The sequence below is a fragment of the Myxocyprinus asiaticus genome, chromosome 45 (genome assembly GCF_019703515.2).
Source record: "Myxocyprinus asiaticus isolate MX2 ecotype Aquarium Trade chromosome 45, UBuf_Myxa_2, whole genome shotgun sequence".
NCBI classification, from domain to species: domain Eukaryota; kingdom Metazoa; phylum Chordata; class Actinopteri; order Cypriniformes; family Catostomidae; genus Myxocyprinus; species Myxocyprinus asiaticus.
This window is the reverse complement of record NC_059388.1, coordinates 21,177,382-21,197,045: the sequence shown is the minus strand read 5'-3', so window position 1 is coordinate 21,197,045 and position 19,664 is coordinate 21,177,382. Positions and strand designations below refer to the sequence as shown.

Here is a 19,664-nt window from a genome sequence, read left to right as displayed (position 1 = left end):
GTTAATAGGCCAAGCAGATATGGTTATTAATCGATGCAGATGATCTCAAAATAGTCAAATATTGGCCTAAGGTTACAGCGAGACACTTAAAATGGAAGTGAATGGGGCCAGTGCGTAAACGTTAAAATACTCGCTGTTTTAAAAGTATAGCCACAAGATGTAAACAACGTGAATGTTAACAGATTTTTAGTGTGATAAAATCACATACTAACCTTTTCTGTGTAAAGTTACATCCAATTTACAGCTTTGTTGCCATGTCGTAATGCGGTAAACCCTGTAATTCCGCAAAAATGATTATTTATACAACAGCTCAAATAATACTCACGTTTTAACAGTATATGAGTACTTTTATAAAATTATAAGCTTCACATTTCTGCCTTTAAACACTCCAAAAATTGGCCCCATTCACTTCCATTGTAAGTGCCTCACTGTAACCTCAAATTTTGCTTTTTTTTTTTTTTTTAAAAAAAGGAAATTAGAAATTAATTTTTGTAGTGATCAACATTATCCCACAAATGCTGTCGATTGAGCTTGTATTGTATTGAACCCGGAATATTTCTTTAATCGTGAATTCACAAAATAAATATTCTGCAAGGTTATTGTGCAATTAAACAGCATTTCAAAAAATACTCACAAATATTAAGATTTACGAATTAATTTTTTATTTAATTTTTAAGTTTAGATTGTTTTAAAATTTGCTGTGGTGCTCTTCAAGACATTTTATATTCAACCTCTCAGTGATATTTCATATTGTACAAAATTCTGTACTGTAATTGGGTAGGCATGAGTGCAAACTGACCCACCGATTAAAAGTAAAAGATTTTTTACCTACTGCTTGACTACATTTAACTGCAGTTAGCTGACACATCAGTCATGTAAAAATCAAAATGGCAGTCACAATTCACTCCTCCACTGTCCTGATTGGAGCAACAGGGTTGAAGAGAGGCCTCTGACGACGGAGCTGCAACTTTCCATAGCTTTCTTCAAAGTCCTTCTTGGTGCCAGTGATGACATCTAAGCTGCCACCTCTAACATCATACCCATATGAAGCCAGCTTCTGAATGCGAAAGAGTACAATCTGTGTAGTGAGTTCCAAGATGTTTGGAGTCTCCTTCACCTGTTCTGGGGTGATTCCTGCATCCAGCAGCCCCTTAAAGCGTCCAGATAGGTAAGGGACAGAGTAATACAGCAGAGCAGGACAATGCAGCACAATCTGTCTCAGTTCCTCCTCGCTACACTGCAGAACGCCCTGCGTGTAGTCCAGTGCTTGCTGCATAGCCTCAGGCTGCAGCTCCGCGATGGAAGCACGCAGGCTGGACACCAAATGCAGCAGCTCCTCCGTAGTGAAGCCACGTTCTCTCAAGAAGCCCAGGCTGTCACGCCATGCCTCAGCGGGTCGCATAAGGATGTAAGGATTCTGGCTGAGCAGCTTCTGCAACCATACGCGCAAGTTGCCCTGGCTGCCGCCCAGGTCGAGGTAGGTCTCACGGAGGGTGTGGATGACCTTCTGGTTGCTCTCCACAGGACGGCTGAAGCTCTGGGGGGCACTGGCAATTAGTTTGCCCACGATGCGTTTACTAAGGTGAAGACTTTGCAGATACTGAATGTTTGCCTTCTGGTAGGCATGATGTGATACTGTGAAGAAGGAGGCTGGAAACTTCTCAATGATGCTCACCAGCTCACGTGGTTTCGGGCACACTGTGGACCACAGGTCCCTTTGGGCCTCTACCTCCTCTGGCCGGCACAACACGGCCTCGGGGTGTGTCTCCAACACCCGGGCGATGCAGGCTTCATCTGCACCCAGCCCACGAAGGAAGTCGGCAGTTTCAGCCACATATGCCGAGCTCTCGGAGAGAACCCATCCCTTGAATTTACGTACCTTGCGAATGTCCACCGACAACTCATAGAAGGCGTCCACTGTATGCTGATTTTCGAGTCGTGTGTTTATCGGAGTGGAGTTGGCGACACAGGTGGTGGACAGCAGGCGCATTCGCTGACAGTAGACACACAAGGTGGCAGGAGCAATGCGGAGCATTGTCACAACGCAAGCAACCTGTCACAAATAATGCTCAGTTAAACTCTTGAATGCCATATTAGCAATATCATTATTACAGATCAATTAGTAAAACATTTTTTTATCGGTTTTGACAAGGATTCCTTATTATATTCTCACAGTGGCCCAAAAATTAGGCCTATTTGGACACTTAAAGGAATATTCTGGATTCAATACAAGTTTAGCTCAATCAGCAGAATCTGTGGCATCGTGTTGGTTACCAAAACATTTTTTTTGACTCGTCCCTCCCTTTCTTTAAAAAAGCAAAACTCGATTTTACAGTAAGGCACTTACAATACAAGTGAATGGGGCCAATTTTTGGAGGGTTTTAAGGCAGAAATGTGGTTTATAATTTTATAAAAGCACTTACATTAATTATTTTGTTAAAACTCATGTATTATTTCAGCTGTAAATCCTTGTTTTTACAGTCGTTTCAGGTTTTATGGCATTCTGTCGTAATGGGAACAAAGTACACATTAAGATTTACACAGAAAAGGTTAGTAAGCGATTTTATGACACTAAAATCATGTTAAGACGCATATTGTTTATGTCTTGTGGCTATATTTTTGAAACAGTGAGTATTTTAACTTTTACAGATAGGCCCCATTCACTTCCATTGTAAGTGTCTCTGTTACCCTTATTTTTTCTTCTTTTTTTTTTTTTTTTTTAAATTACATTTTTGTGGTAATCAACATTATATCTACTGTGTAACTACTGTTTTATAATTAAAATTTTGCTTTTCATAATTTTTTTTTTTTTTTTTTTTGCTTGTTTGAAAATTGTGCTAAAATAGACACCAGGTATGTTGTTATCTAATGTAATAATGACATTCATTTTTAAATGCGGCTTGAGTGTCCAAATAGTTTCTAAGACTGCATGACAACGTGGAATTATATGAAGAAATGATGCCATTGTTATACTTTATTATGGCACATATTTGCTTCGGAGAAACATTAAAATACTGATTGCTTACCTAACGCACAAGGACACAGCCAAACGCGCGAAACTTTGCTTTAATAAACCTTCTGTCAGACCCCACTGAGGACATTTCACAGTAATCCAATGACTACATAATGTGTATAAGATTAAAATTGCAAAGGAGTAATAATTCACGTAAACACTTTAGTCATTCAGTTGCATAAAACGCTGTTTGACCACGCCCCCAGATTGCGTAGACGTCACGTCATACTATATAACTATTCTTTTCGTAAACACCAATGATTAGTGGATGATGGACTTAATTTTGTTTTCTGAAAGTACAATTGTGGTCACACAAACATGCTCATGCACCCATACACAACTGGTTGGAAAAAAATTAGGGCAACAGAGACTCCTCCACATCTGTCACGTTATGAAATGAATGTTGCGTTGGGAATAACAGCACCTTTTACTCTTCACTGCCATCTCAAAAATAACCCGAAAGTTTTGCTGAAAATAAAACTTCCGTATAAAATAAAAGAAGAACGGAAATGTTCAAGAAAATTGCTTTGTTTATAAGTTGCTGAATAAATTGTGTGAAGTAAAAGGTTCACATGAGGGCGCTGTTTGTCCATTTTAATAGAAGTCTCTCGCTTCACTAGTGCAAATGAGTAATGACCAAAATGCTTTCATTTACCTTTACCTGTATATTACACACATTCACGGTGTTTAATATTTGTAAGCAAATTATATTTTAAATCGGTAGGCCCGACTCTCTCCTTGGACATCCTAAACAAAGGAGAAAGGATTTAGCTAAGTAACCGTTTCACATTCTAATAGTAAAATGTTAAATACATTAATTAAGTGTTTTTTAAAAATATTTTTAAAAGAACAACACTTTTCTTCTCAAAACAGGTAACGCACGAGGGTAGCAGTATATCTAACGATCGCAAAGTAACACTAAAGTAATTTATACGCTTTCTTACCAAAGCAAATAATATATATATATATATATATATATATATATATATATATATATATATATATATATATATATATAGTAAAGTTGTAGCTCAAATTACAAAATGAAAATGCAAATAACAATTTAGTCGTGATAGTCGGAAAATAATTCCTTCGAGCCGGATTCGAACCAGCGACCTAAGGATTTCAATGTTTCACCTCTACAGTCCTCCGCTCTACCAACTGAGCTATCGAAGGTATACGTCACCTTCAAGTTGAGCCATATTTGTGTGTTTAGCCCTCAGCTTTAAACGCAAATTACGTAATACTCTAAAGTCTGAATCAAATGGAGAACTTTATGTTTAGATATTAAAGGAATATTCCGGGTTTCGAGTTAAGCTCAATCGACAGAATTTGTGACATCATGTTGATTACCACAAAAAAAATTTATTTTGAATAGACCTTTTTCACAGACTGTGATAACGCGTTTCCGCCTTATGTATCAGCGTAAATCTCGCAATTTTTTAAATATTGAGTGTATATGTATAACATTATGCTTTGTGTTATATTACCCTGGAATTAGTTTTAAAAAATGAATTACCACAGCAGCGAGGGGGTTTCTATTACAGCTGCTAAAAGAGTGACAGTAAATTTGGCATCTTCTCGCATCTGACTGTCTTCTGTAAACTCATTCAAACGTAATAGTGGATTTTTCTTTTGGTCTTGGAGCAAATGGTTAAGTGAAAATAAGATTTGCTGTGGTCTCCCGTTCACTGCTGTCGAAGTTTACCATGCAAACGTTTACATCCGCATTCCAAAACCCGGAGTGTGGAAAAAGGTTTATTGTACCTCCTTTATAAAAAATAAATAAGTTAAAAAAATGGTGGTGGTGGTGGAAATCAAGGTTAGAGGGTGGCACTTACAATGGATTTTTTTTTTTGGAGGGTTTTAAGTCAGAAATGTGAAGCTTATAATTTCACAAATGCACATAATTAATTCTTCTATTAAAACTAATTTCTTAATTGATCATTTAAGTTGTTTAAATTGTCCTTTTTACAGTCATTTTTAGATTTACGCCGTTATGTCGTCATAGTAACAAAGTGGTAAAATTGGATATAACTCTGCACAGAAAAGTGATTTTATCACACTAAATACTACTATATATTTCACAATTAAATACTACTTATAGAATCACCACAATAAACCAGACAGTAAAAACGGCAAGCCTGAAGATGATAGTAGCCAATCATAAATTTAGGACACAAATAGTATCCTAAACATACCCATTCCCGAAAAAAGTTATTCAAATATTGATGTACTGTAGATGAAAAATTGCTACTGGGAGTGCAGTTATTTCCAACCCCTGTCAATCAACATAAACCCTGTGCTCCTATTGATAGATGCAGCTGTCCCTTGCTGTGTCTGCCCAATCAGGAATCTGATTCAAAGAAGACCTCCACCTGTTACTCACAAATTACATGCTGGCAGACTTGAGGCTGACATAGGGTGAATTGCAATTGAAAGTGATCATCCCTATGCCCTACTCACTCCAAAGGACGGATCCCTTGAAATAGCTACTCTGAAGGGAGCATGGTACTACTATAAGAAGAGTGGTGGTGGTGTAGTGGACTAAAGCACTGAACTAGTAAGCAGAAAGTTGTTGGTTTGATCCCCACAGCCACCACCATTGTGTCCTTGAGCAAGGCACTTAATTCCAGGTTGTTCCAGGGGGATTGTCCCTATAATAAGGGCACTGTAAGTTGCTTTGGATAAAAGTGTCTGCCAAATGCATAAATGTAAGTATGAACATACCCTTCACTAACAGTCTTGGTTTAGGGCCCTTTGTGAAAAGATTCTTTTTCTTGCCTTTTTAGTGCCATCCCCTTCCTGCAGTGCCTTTCAAGGGCACAAATATGCCATTTGGTATTTGTCCAGAGTCTCTTTCCAAGGCTACAGTGGGCCCACAAAGACCACCTAAAATAAAACAAATACTTGTAACTTTCCTAAGAGAAAGACAATTATCCTTAGTTATTGTCCTTCGTTATCTTTCATTTATTTTTATCCTTTGTTTTTAAAATTAGAAAAGGACTCTAAAGTGGTACAGATTATGTATACGATAAAAGAGGTACTATTTATGGAAGACAAATGGATGTAGGCTATATAGTGTTTGTATCACTCTCTTACATGAAATGATGTTTCAAATAAGATACAAATCGCCTGGTGGTGTGAAGTCTTGTTGCCTAAAAGAGAATTAGACCATGTATGTACCATAAATTCCTGTATGATACAAGGAGGTCCAAGAGCTCTATCTTTATTTCACTTTACACAATTGAGACAAACTCTTTCAAGAGCTCATTAGAAACTGCTGCTTAGAACAATCACAATATGTTTTTAAAGCAATGTGCTTTCATGGTCTCAAAGCAAAAATTTAACTTTGTAGCCAAAAGATGTTGGTTTGTATGTATCAGATGAGATTGTAATTGTAGTTCCAAAAGGCAAATGTATTATCACTGTGTATTATTTAATATTATTTATTTATTATAACTTTTTTCTTAAAGAATGGTTCATTAATTCCTAATTTGTTGCACAAACCTATTTGCTCATGTTAAATGATTATTTAAAGGAATATTCCAGTTTCAATCCAAGTTGAGCTCAATCAACAGCATTTGTGGTATAATATTGATTACCATAAACATTTATTTTGACTTGCCCCTCCTTTTCTTAAAAAAAAAAAAAAAAACAATCTGGGTTCCAGTGAGGCAATTACAATGGAAGTGAATGGGGTCAATTCGTAAACGGTAAAATACTCAATGTTTTAAATGTATAGCCACAAGACGTAAACAATATGTGTTTTAACATGATTTTACTGTGATAAAATTGCTAACTAACCTTTTCTGTGTAAAGTCATAGCAAATTTTACAACTTCGTTGCCATGGCAATGTAATGTCAACAAACCCAAAAATGACTGTAAAAAATTACGACTTAATGTTACAACTAAACAGCTTCTTCTTTTTTCTTTTTTTTTTTTTAAAGAAAATGAGAGATGAGTCGAAATTATTTTTATGGTAATGAACATTATGCCACAAATGCTGTCAATTTAGCTTAACTTGCATTGAACCCGGAATATTCCTTTAAATACCTGTTCCCAGATCTTCATATTATACATCAGATAAAACCAGCATGACTCTGTATCACTTTTCCCAAAGGACTGGTGGTGATTTTATAGAATTCCAACTGTAGAGTCAGCTGAAATGTTAAAGATCATTCTTGGTACACAAATAGGTTTTGTACAGATGCCACTGAACACTTGTCTGCCTTTGTCTGTTATCTCTCTGTCTACCATTATCAAATTACATTCACATTGTCTCAAGGATGGGGTAATAAAGGTTGTTATCATAATGGGTTTCAAGCAGATATGGAATGAATGAGAGATGCATCAGCCTCATTATCGCTCTTTTTGTAAACAGCCTCAATCCAGTTGATGTGAGGTTTGTATTCTAAACACAAAGCAACAGAAATATTTTAAGAGTTGCGATATTTATGTGCATATATCATTATACTACTTCTATGCAAAATGTAACTACTGAAGCCAAACAATTTGATCATTGCCTAAATATTAGTGCATTGTTAATCTAATATAACATGATGTGAAACAGGATCCTTACCACATGAACAAGTGTGCATGTCCATCTGTTTTGAGTCTGAAATAGGCACTCACCACAAAGGCTTTAAGGTGGGTGAGTCAGAGGTTAAAGGTCAGGGTCTGGGTATAGGTCTGCTGGTAGGACAAGACAAGGCCCTGCAAGGAAAAAAATAGATCCCTCATGCATCTGTCCAAAAAGCTTACCCAAGAGCCTAAAGGCAGTCTCATTTAGCAAAGGTCACATGGTCAAGGCAGACCCTATAAAGCCATGAAGTTTCCATGGAGAACAGCTCATGCGCTTTAGTCTCTTGTCTTTACCACCAGCTGCACAGTCAGCTAGGAATAAAGTTAAATTGTTCCTCGGTGACCCCCTCTTTCCAAAAAACTCAGAAGTAGCACCATGTGTGACACAGAGGAGATTGTGGAGGAGTATGAGGAGATGAACAAAGAGGAAGAGGCTGAGGAAGAAGCAGCAGCTGAGGAAGATGAGCAGGAAGACAAAATGCAAGAAAACAAGAAAGAGGAAGATGAGCAGGAAGTAGAGGAGGAAACCAAGCCCAAGCCTAAGATGTTTGTTCCCAACATTTCAGCACCAAAGCTGCCTGATGGAGAGAAGTTGGACTTTGATGATCTCCACCGTAAGCGTTTGGAGAAGGACTTCAATGAACTGCAGAGTCTCATTGAGCTGCACTTCAACAATAGGCAGAAGGAGGAGGAGGATCTCGTAGCTTTGAAGAACCGCATTGAACGGCGACGGGCCGATCGTGCCGAGCAGCAACGCAGCAGAGCCGAGCGAGAGCGAGAGAAGTTGGCATACCTGGCTGAGGAGAGGGCACGACGCGAAGATGAGGCAGCCAAACTGCGGGCTGAAGAGGATGCCAGGAAGAAGAAGGTCCTCTCTAACAAGGGCTATGGTGGGTACTTGCAGAAGGTGGATCAGAAGAAAGGCAAGAGGTTGACGGAACGCGAGAAAAAGACCAAGGCTCTTTTGGAGCGTCGGAAGCCCCTCAACATTGACCATCTCAACCAGGAGAAGCTAGGAGAAAAAGCCCTCGATCTCTGGAAGTGGCTGAGTCAACTTCACGCAGAGAAGTTTGACCTGGCAGAAAAGCTAAAGAGGCAGAAGTATGACATCAATGTCCTGCGTAACCGTGTTAGTGACCATCAAAGAGGAGCCAAGGCAACCAGGAAATCCAGGAAGTAATTTTCTTGGATTAAAACAACAGAAAAAAAAAAAAAAAAAAAAAAAAAAGTTTATTGGAATCACGATTGCAAGTCTCTCTGTGAAATTTCCAGGATATTGTATTTCTTTTGTTTACAAATATCTTTATTAACAATACACTCTGTATATTCACTTAGAGCTGTATGTGTGCAATGAGTTTTGTTGTTAATGTTTTGTTTTGTTTCAACTTGATTTTCTGATGATATGAACTTCTACTTCTTAGACTTCACATCATTCAGTAACACTGCAATAACATGTTTTGGTTATATTTGAATGTATGATTAAAATATTTGGGACTCTTGTTCTTTCATCTTATGTACTACAAATATCTCCCATGACATTAAATATATGTTATAAAATATTAAATGAAATGCTGTAAAAAAAAAAAAAATATATATATATATATATATATTTTGCTAATTTACAATCTATAAATGTTCTGGTAGAAATAATAAAAAAACTATTTTAGCATTTGCATTATGTTCTGGAATTCAACATATTAATAAACAAATACATGAAGACATTATAAAGTGTTTTTATTCAAACAAACATAAGGCACATATGTATTTGCCACAATTCAAAAACACATGTATTACAACCCCAGTAAGGCTTTTTTGGTACAGTATATACTTCAAAATATATATGTTCCAACTACGATGTTTTCATCATACAAAAGCTAAATTATCTTTCATAAAATAGAGACCCAAGCATAAGTAACAGAAGTGTAACTTAGATGCCATGACATTGTCTTCTATAAGTCTATAAGGCTGAAGAAATAAGCAGAAGAGTGATTTTGGTTATGAACTACACATTTAACTATAAGTATATTTAACTACTTATTAAAGTATTCAAATAGACTAAAGCATTGCAGCATAATCATTCTTATCAACCAGTTAAATTGTACCAGCATAATTATAATTATATATATATGCAAACAGAGATGCCATCTTTTTTTTTTTTTTTTTTTTTTGCATATTATGTCTAGCCATGTAAAGTTTTAATAGGGGTATAGACCAGATTAAAAACAAAATGCATTGCTCAGCATTTTATTCCAACTTTGAAAAAAATCATTTGTGATATGACAATTTTTAAACACATTTTTAAGATATTATTTCAAGGGTTTAGGATTTTTAACCTCATAAGCAACTGTCAGCAATAGTGGTAGTCAAACTTAGCCCATTATTTCCAAAACAATAAGACATGACATTGCTGTGTGATCTAACGGTCCTGGTCGTTGTTGCTGATCATTTTGGGGTATGATGTTCCGATGGAGTGCCCAAATCTGCACACCACAATCTCTAGCAGGTACTCGTCCACCTTCACCTTAACGGTTGTCATTTGCTTGTCAGACAGAAAGAAGACGATAGTAAAGAGGGCCATCTCAAACTCTGGACTGACACCAATGAAACAGCTGCTCAATGGCTTCACCAGGCCATTACTGCTGAACTGCAGGTTTAACAAGTGATCATCCTCATCTGGCTGTGAGATTTAACCAGAGTGACAAATAAAAGTTGTGAGAGATGCTATATTAGAAAATAATCCAAACAATCCTATAACTTATCGACATTTAAAATATCTGATTATGTATTGTACATACTTATAGTGGCAAGAAAATGTATGTGAACCCTTTGGAATTACCTGCATTTATGTATAAATTTATCTTAAATTCTGGTCTGATCTTCATCCAAGTTACAATAATGAACAAATACAATCTGTTTTGTTAATTTGACCCTGCGCTCTGACCCCAGCTTAGTTGGGATATGTGAAAAAAAAAAAGAGAATTTCACCGTATATATGCAAAATGTATAATGTGTGACAAAATAAAGGCTTCTAAATGCTTCTAATTTAATAACACCCAAATTGATCTTGTACATATTGAATACATCATTCAAACAATCACAGTGTAGGTTGGAAAACTGTGTGAACCCCTAGGCTAAAGACGTCACCAAAAGCTAATTGGAGGTGTGAGTTTGATATTCACAAGAAGCATCTGCTCACATTGACCATGCCTCGCAAAAATGAGATCTCAGAAGAAGCTGCTTTGCATAAGGCTAGAAAGGCTGACAAAGTTATCTCGAAGAGCTTGTATATTCATCTGTCCACAGACGATTTAGTACTGTGGCTACTCTCCCTAGAAGTGGTCATCCAGCCAAGATGACTCAAAGGGCACACCGCAGAATGCTCAGTGAGGTAAAAAAGAACCCTAGACTGACAGCTAAAGACTTGGAAGGAATCATTAGAATTGGCTAACATCTCTGTTCATGAGTCTACTATACAGAAAACATTAAACAGGCATGGTGTCATTTTTTTTGTGGACTGATGAAACTAAGTTTGAATTGTTTGGGAAGAAAACGCAGCACTACGCATGGCATAAAAAGAGCACCGCATACCAACATGAAAACATTATCCCAACAGTGAAGTAAGGTGGAGGGAGCATCATGATTTGGGGCTGCTTTGCTGCATTGGGGCCTGGAAAGCTTGCCATCAGAGGGAAAACTGAATTCCTAAGTTTATCAAGATATCCTACAGGATAATGTCAGGGTGGCTTTGCAGCAGCTGAAGCTCAGCAGAAGTTGGGTGATGTAGCATGGTAATGACCCTAAACATTGAAGTAAATCCACTACAGAATGGCTTCAAAAAAGAAAATCCACCTTTTGGAGTGGCCCAGTCAAAGCCCAGACCTTAACCCAATAAAGATGCTGTGGAATGACCTCAAGAGAGCCGTTCACACCAGACACCTTAAGAACATGACTGAGCTGAAGCAGTTCTGTAAGGAAGAATGGTCCAAAATTCATTGTGAATGTTGTGCAGGTCTAATGCGCAGCTAACGGAAACACTTGGTTGAGGTTATTGCTGCCAAAGGAGGATCGACCAGTTATTAAATCCAACGATTTACTTTTTCCACAGCACTGTGAATGTTCAATGGGATGTGTTCAATAAAGACGTGAAAGATTATAATTGTTTGCGTATTGTTAGCTTAAGCACATAGTGTTTGTCTATACTTGTGACTTTGATGAAGAGAATACATTTTGACCAATTAATGTAGAAAACCAGCTAATTTCAAAGGGTTCACATACTTTTTCTTGCCACTGTACTTAAATTATTACAAAAACTGTAAACTTGGAAATGCATCTTGAAATTGAGAGTTCATATGTGGATAATTTATTTTGCTGGTCGTTAATGCAAAATAAACCCAGAAAGAACCCCAATGCAAAATGTAGGTGTCTTGCATCACCCTTAAGGGATTTCTTTAATTAATAAACCTACTTATTACATGGCTACTTACCAAGTAAGTAAATAAATGGACAGAAATGTTAGAGTTACAAGACTAGAAAGAGACTGCGGAGTGATACAAGACATGAAACTAGCAAAGCTATGCAAGAAACGGGGTTGCCTCGCACAACGGTCAGTTATACAGTTTATCAGTCATCATACAAAAAAATACTTGACCACAGAATGCCACAACTGACCCATTAAAAATAAGTATATCCAAAGAGAGCTATAAGTGCTCATAGAAACCTGTGATTTTTGACACAATAAATCTGTTAACAAAATCTGTGGAAAAAATACATTTCATTCAAATACCGTATCTTTATTATCTCTGGCATTGTATCCTTTGTAGTCCACATGTTTTTTTTTCTCCTGTTTGTAAAACTGGACCCAGTTATGGAGACCCATGATCTCTGTACCATGCTTGGTTTCGCCAATAAACACATGCTCAAATCCACAGGAATCTTCACTGCAGAGATGAGAGAAGAGACCGGCAGACAAATATAAACTTTTATGTATCTATAGACACCGAGCTGTTAAATGTTTTTAACATATTTTACACTCCTAGTTTATAAGACAGAGAAAACTTTCAAATCAACTGAGTGCCCTCTAGTGGCCATATGAAAAAAGTAAATCACACTAATAAGTATCATGAATAATGCTACACATTTATGCTATTACATATTGCTAGGTATGTATCTTTTTTAGGCATGACTTCCAAAGTCTGCAGTACTAGAAACCCCCAATTAAGGGAATTAAGATACTCTTCAATGTGCGAATCTGTTCAGCAGAGCTTCATAACTTACCCTCCACTTTTGGCTCTGCGATAGAGTTTGAACCAGATGTCATAGAGCTGGCTCTTAAACTGAGCTGGGTCCGACTGGGCCCGACCTTTGCGTACTAAATACTTGTGTGCACACTGAAAAGACAGACCATGTCAGAACAGGACTGATAATCTTCAATATTTCTCTCCACTTATAGGATAATGTCTGTATTTGCATGCACAATAATGTCCGCAGTTACGACACTTTGTTGTAATTGTCTCCTCCCTGATCCACCACCCCTGTCCTACAGTGCTCTTTTTGCACATCTGTGTAATTCAAGCTGCCAACTCTTATCTTAATATTGCCATTTGCACTCTGCTAAGGAAAAGTTTCACATTACCACTTGAACAATAATGGCAAATGAAATATAGCATTGTAATATGCCGGTATTAGCTGGATCAGCCAATGCTTGGAAGTTATATAAACCAAAAGTAACATTATAACTGTGAATCTCTGAGAAAGATCTTTAGCAAAACTAGTCCACTAGGTAGTGCACACTACAAAATTAGTACATAAGTTATGTGGGGATACAAGAGAACTACACTAGTGAGTGTAGGTAGGTACACTACAAAATTATTACAGAAGGTAGTGTGCACTACAATAATAGTGCATTACCACACTAATACACTAGGTGTTATGAACTACAAAACTAGTACACTAGATAGTGTGCACTAAACAAAGAGTGCACAACAACTACAATGCACATTAAGTCATGCTACACCAATATTCTTGGAAAAATATTCATTATAAATAAATATTAAAATATTCATTACTGATATTTTAAAGAATAGTGCTGGAAAATGTAATTAAGTCAGTAGTGCTGCTATTTGTAGCTACTCTCCAACACTGATCAGGAATGACCTCTCTCAGTTTTCCAGGTGACAACTAACTAAACATACTTGAAATATTCCAAAGTTGCAGAATTTCCGCATGTTCAAACATGACATTTATAAGCCAGGCGTGACACAAAGGAAAATAAAATAGAAGACAAAAACAGGACCAATGGGTAATTTGATATGTTACCTTCATGACTTTGGTCTTCAGAATGGCATCCAGGAAAAGATGGTTCTCTTGAATTTCATCTTCTGTCACCTGCTCAGCAACTCCTGTAGCCATCTCATAATTGTCCAGCAGATTTATGAAGTCTGAGGCAACGCAGACTCGTAAACATTAGCGAATCTCAAAAATAAAACACAAAAGTCTAAAAATATCTGCTATGTCTAAACAATAATTCCAAAACCATCTGTGAATATAAAGAGACTGTTATAAAACTGTAAGAAGAGTGCTTTTATGTAATACTTTATGAAAGGAAACGTGATTTTAAGCAATTGGTAAAGAATGGTCCAATGGCCTTCTCACAGGCATAAGTATCAATGCTTTTGAGCTTGTCTTCATTGACGTAAGAGAAGAGAGGAACTCTAGCGCTGTCCCTGGCATTATTCCTGCCCCCCGAAACAAAGCCAGCTTTCCCCTGTATGAAAATAAATGCACAATAAGTAATGGTCCCTTCAATCCATATAAGACAACACTGACACAAAAAGCTCGAACAGTACTGGAAAAGTAAGTTCATGCAAATGGTCACTCTATGCAGATATATTAAAAATCATATATGCAGAAATGTGTCTCCTCATCTGACCTCCATACCTGTAGGTTGATTTTGTAGTCTACTCCGGGTTTCATGCGGTTCACATCTAACCTCCACAGCTCATTCAGTACATCTGAGAGCTCCTTATTGACATCTTGACTGTAATAGTTAGTTAGTTAGTTAGTTAGTTAGTGATTTTACACCATGCCAGCTTCCTAGTCTATTTTCATGGCTAAAAACTGATTGGCCTCTGATTCCACAATGCCCAGGTACCCAGCAAAAGTAAATATTAAAATTCTGTGCCTCCAGAGCTGACAATTTGGTTAAAATATTTAAAGTGGTCATTTTGTGATGCAAGAGTTGAAGGCATGATTTTGAATCTGTTATCATTAAGAAATGTCTCTGTCGTGTGGTCTGATTGGGGATCCTTATTCTGCTTTTTTGATGATTGATCACATATGCAGCCAACACATGATCTCCAGACTTTGATCCGTCTGTATATATAGTGTGTGTGATGGAAACATCTCTTTGATATCCAGGAGTTGCTGAAGGTATTCATTCGGATGGGTTTCAGATTTTTTGCTTCATGTTAAATCCAGGATTATTTTGGGGTTTTTTTTTAGATTCCAGGGCGGGATACTGCAGAAGTATGTCTGATCCAGCATGCTTAAGTCAACTTTTATGTTTTCTAGATGAGATCTAATCTGTATGCCAGGAGGTTGGATACGCATTCATTATCTCTCATACAGATATGAATATTGGGATGAGAAAATTGCATGATATGCTGGATTTTCTTTGTTGGTCTTTAATTTTGTTGTGTATATTGCAGGGCTAATTTGGGACGTCTGTTCTCTAGAGATAGTTAATTAGCCTCTACACTCGACTGCAATTGAAAAAGTATGGCTTTGTAAACAACTTCTAATAACAGTAATAGTTAAATGTCTAGAATGTAGCTAGTCTACGTTGCACATGCTGTTTTTATTGCACGTTAGAATGTATTAGTTTCAACAATGGTGCATCCCAAATAAGATACTCAAAGCCACACAAAACAATGCTGTGCTCATTTGCTTTGTATCCAAGGGGAGTTGGGTGACACCCTTTTGATGTCCTATTGTTCCCATTTTTAATATTTTCACACACACACACACACACAAATAAAAATAAAATAAAAATATTGAATTTGCAAATATCTCTGTTTATTTCTAGCAGTGGCGAATTCTCAGGGCCAGCAAAGCCTTCTCTGCTGGCCTAACATGCCAAATAAATAAATATTTTTCATTCTTTCACTCTCATTCACCTTTTTGCCTATGTATTTTTAATCGCAAATAGAGAAAAACGAAAAGTTTATCAAGTCAGAATTTATTCCTTGATGCTTACAAGCAAAGTGTGACAACTGTTTCACAAATCACATGCCCGAAGCAGCGCGTGAGTCTGAGCTCCTCCCCGTCAGGCCTTCAGAATTTCCACAGAATACCTCAACAGTGCAAATGAATGGGCAACTAAAGTCAGATTGTCAGATTCATCAGCCAATCAAATTGATTTATTTGTTCTTGAGGGTGTGATCTTTAGGTTATGTCCCGGTCGAGGCCTTCTAGCTGGCCTTGAGTGACACAATCACACTTTAAATGATGAACATAATTTAAAAGCAAAGAGCAGGAGATCTTGCTGACGAGTCGGATTTCACTGCTGTCATCACCACTGAGGAAGAGATCCTTATGGATTTACAAACACGAGATGTTCTGCATGACTGTGTGATTGAATAATTAAACAGGAAAGGAGGACTGATTTTCACTTCAAGCAAATTGGTAAGTGCTTTTTACACTGTTATAGCAACATCAGGAGTTTTCTAAGTGTAAATTAGGCTGCTTGAGCATTCAGTGTCGGATCAAGTGTTGAAAAGTAGTGCTGCATTCCATTCAACTCGGAAAGTCGGATTTTACAACTTCCTACTTGGAAAAGTGCAATGGAATACATCTTGGAGTCAGAATTACAACTTGTAGGCTCGTGCAGAAATTCTCAACTCTGATTTCGCATGATGTCACACAAACATGTTGACACTCAGGGAGATATACAAAGTAATTGATAAACATTCACTTTATTAATTAATATCGATAAATGTGTTCATTTCCACATTACATGATATTAAAGCTTGTTTAACAAATTCCTGCAGAAACAGGTGTATAAAACATTATAATCTCTTGATAATCGTAAACCTGTAGCACAAATGCTAGCGCTGCAGCATTGTTTATCAATTGGGTTGCTAGGAGACATCTCTAATGAAAGTCAAACGTCAAACTCTGCTATGCTAACGGGAGCTATGCAGTTTTGTTTCCTTAAACATAATCTTCTGAATATTGGGGAATGGAATACATTTATGGTCGGAGAAATCAAGTAGGAATATCCCTCATCCAACTTGAATGGAACACGGCATAACCGTGTACCCTGACGAAACGAAATTTATTGCAAGCAACATTTAAATTGCAAATATTATTAGATTGATTTTTCCAGGTATTATAGACCTCCTTGGTAGATTCATATGAAAAATTATGATTTTGAATGTCTGTTCGGGAGACGTTCATTTCACACACAGTCATACAGTGTTAAAATTAGGCTTGCTTGAGCATTAAGTGTCATTTCAAGTTTTGGCTTTCGTGCATGGACGTGTTTTTAAAATGTAAATTGGTATTACTAGTTGACTGCCACGTAATGTATGATGCCCAAAGGCACAGGGTGTCTTATTCATTGTGAAACTGTTTCTTAATGACATGAATCACACTGAAGGCGTAGACTTAAAATGCACGGCCCGCCACTGATTTCTAGCCTAATTAGAAATTATTACAGTACTAATCCATAACAACAGCATACAAGTATGTGGAATAGCTTTGCAAACAAAATTTGTGGTAACCATAGTTTCAACCAAAATACTAATAGTTACAGAAACTACTGTTAAACCCACTTTTCTTCCAATATTTCTATCATTATACGGTATACAACCAAACACGCCTAATCTTTCATTCCCACTGCTATGACACATAATGAATAACAGCAGTGGTTCCTCACATTGAGATTCTTGGAAATGTTGATTAGAGGTTGTTAGTAAACAAGGCGTAACCTCAAACAAAGAACTGTGGGAAAGTTGTTTTTATATTGGATATTCATTAGATATTCGATCCTTCCTTTAACATTAATTGGAATGTCACTGCAAAATAGTGTTGGTTCATGCTGTGTCTCGTTCAGATAACATTGTAAATCATAATAACAAAAGTAATAATGACGTTAATTGATAAATGCAATTGTTTTAAGCATCAAAAGTGAAAAAGGCAAAACAGTGCTCCCAACAATGGCAATCCAAGTTAGGGAGTGTCTCAAAAGTGCAAAACGCACAAATATCAGTTAAGAGATACATTATTCCATGACTACATTAAAAAGGGGTTCTTTTTACATGTGTAATATTTATTTTGGTAAACAAACTAAGTTAAATTTTGATATTTTTGTTATTTTATTTATATCCCTGTTATAACTATTTAATGTAACTGAATGCTTTAATTAAATAAATCTAGTTAGCTTTCTGGCTTTTTTACCAAAAGATCTCATCACCTGCAATGTATTTATATACACACCTGCAACATATCTTACACAGCTTTGATTGTGGAAATATGTTTTTGTGTATTTTATATGCATTTTTGAAATTTTCAGATGTGTGTGAATGCATTACAGGTGGTCTGACATCACTAGGTCACATGACCAAGAAGTTATATACAGTAGATTTGAACATTTAAAAAATTCATAAAAAGATACACAAAACCATATTTACAAAACCCAAGTCGTGTAAGATGTGTTATAGGTGTTCACAAATGTATAACAGGTGGTGTGACATCATCAGGTCATAAACAGGTTTTTGTTTTTGAAAATAAAAGTAAAAATCATTAAAAAAAAATAAAGTTAAGATTTTAAAATAAAAGTCATGTAAGGTGTATACATGTGCTATAGGAGGTCTGACATTCATCTATTTCTGTTAGCTGTAAGTTACATGCAATTTCAGTTACATTACGTTGATATAACATCATTACATATCCTAGGGAATGTATTTACATGTATGTTTTTGTACCATATATTTCTACGTAACTTGTTTGACAATATTAAGTTACACCTGGATAAAGGTACACATGTTTTTATAGCCAGAGTAACCTGTTTTTCACCAGCCTTTGTCCTTTTCACACTTTACAGACACTCCCTAATTTTGCCGGCCGAATGTATAACGACTATCTACTATAAAACAACTTTATCGCAGTAAATGACAGCGTGTACAACAAACACCACCACAAACGCCTTACAAACTCAACACGTGGCGTAACAAATATGATTTATCATATGACTACATGCTGTTGCTCCTACATCAGTTAATTAACTTCATGATTTAAAATTAGATGAAGTTCGCGAATGGTTTTCTACCTAATTGTAATACGTTTGCTCAAGGTAAAAAAGACAAACAAATGTACTCTACATTTTGAGCTAGACAAAAGAATAATCATTTTTATTTTAAAACCATAACAAAGATGAGTTATAGTCCGCAGAAAATGTAAAGAAAAAGTATTAAACGTCTGCAGCATAGAAACACATCTTAAGTGTGATGAGTGAATGCACTTGTTGCTATTATGTTTCTTACCCTCTGGCCATTTCCGCTGGTTATTTCACTTTGTCGATTTAAAATATATAACACGTTCAGTCACTCCAGAAATAAATCATGAGGCGTTGATGGGTGTATTTATAACGCTGGTTGTCAAACTATGCGATTGATAGAGGAATGAGACCAATAAAAGTGCAGAGCGGTACAGCTTCTCGGATTGGTTATTTTTCCACAAAAGGCGGGGCATAGATTCTGACCAATGGACTACTTGCACTGAGCCTCATGACGTACTTCCGTTTTCAAATAGATTAAATATATGGAATGTGGTTAAATATATTTTAGCGCAGTTATTTATTTAATTAATTAATTAATTTGACTAAACAACTGCTTCATTCTGTTCTGAGTGATTTTTAAAGCATGGTCAGAGTATGATAACAGCTAATGTATTTATAAATAAAAACATTTGGGACATTTATCCAAAGAAAAGTCATTTGCAATTGTTGTATGGTGGATTTTATCGTTTTATCTCAACTGGTATGAAATATCATCAATGAATGAAACA

General features: G+C 36.5%; 3 protein-coding genes and 1 non-coding gene across 4 annotated transcripts; 1 reads left to right on the top strand and 3 right to left on the bottom strand.

Moving 5' to 3' along the window:
• Nucleotides 1–514: 514 nt before the first annotated feature.
• On the bottom strand, nt 515–3,208 carry LOC127435033 (transcription termination factor 2, mitochondrial-like). The gene is made up of 2 exons (XM_051688156.1): nt 3,027–3,208; nt 515–2,053 (listed from the first exon to the last, which is right to left on the bottom strand). The coding sequence occupies exon 2, from the start codon at nt 2,033–2,035 to the stop codon at nt 902–904; it is 1,134 nt and encodes a 377-aa protein (XP_051544116.1). The 5' UTR covers nt 2,036–2,053; nt 3,027–3,208; the 3' UTR covers nt 515–901.
• An 893-nt stretch (nt 3,209–4,101) lies between these two features.
• trnay-gua (transfer RNA tyrosine (anticodon GUA)) lies at nt 4,102–4,189 on the bottom strand. Its single transcript is given in 2 exon segments — nt 4,102–4,137; nt 4,153–4,189. It is a non-coding gene; the product is annotated as a tRNA-Tyr (tRNA).
• Nucleotides 4,190–7,885: 3,696 nt separating this feature from the next.
• On the top strand, nt 7,886–9,120 carry LOC127435048 (troponin T, cardiac muscle isoforms-like). The gene has a single exon (XM_051688184.1). The coding sequence runs from the start codon at nt 7,975–7,977 to the stop codon at nt 8,776–8,778; it is 804 nt and encodes a 267-aa protein (XP_051544144.1). The 5' UTR covers nt 7,886–7,974; the 3' UTR covers nt 8,779–9,120.
• Nucleotides 9,121–9,315: 195 nt separating this feature from the next.
• LOC127434983 (uridylate-specific endoribonuclease C-like) lies at nt 9,316–19,297 on the bottom strand. The gene is made up of 7 exons (XM_051688062.1): nt 19,142–19,297; nt 14,535–14,634; nt 14,250–14,361; nt 13,914–14,035; nt 12,873–12,985; nt 12,382–12,535; nt 9,316–10,275 (listed from the first exon to the last, which is right to left on the bottom strand). The coding sequence occupies exons 1-7, from the start codon at nt 19,150–19,152 to the stop codon at nt 10,015–10,017; spliced, it is 873 nt and encodes a 290-aa protein (XP_051544022.1). The 5' UTR covers nt 19,153–19,297; the 3' UTR covers nt 9,316–10,014.
• Nucleotides 19,298–19,664: the final 367 nt, after the last annotated feature.

Coding starts and splice junctions, on each gene's coding strand:
- LOC127435033 (XM_051688156.1), bottom strand. CDS start 2,035: ATGCTCCGCATTGCTCCTGCCACCTTGTGTGTCTACTGTCAGCGAATG.
- LOC127435048 (XM_051688184.1), top strand. CDS start 7,975: ATGTGTGACACAGAGGAGATTGTGGAGGAGTATGAGGAGATGAACAAA.
- LOC127434983 (XM_051688062.1), bottom strand. Junction 14,362..14,534: donor ACTACAAAATCAACCTACAG/GTATGGAGGTCA, acceptor ATTTTCATACAG/GGGAAAGCTGGCTTTGTTTC. Junction 12,536..12,872: donor CGCAGAGCCAAAAGTGGAGG/GTAAGTTATGAA, acceptor TCATCTCTGCAG/TGAAGATTCCTGTGGATTTG.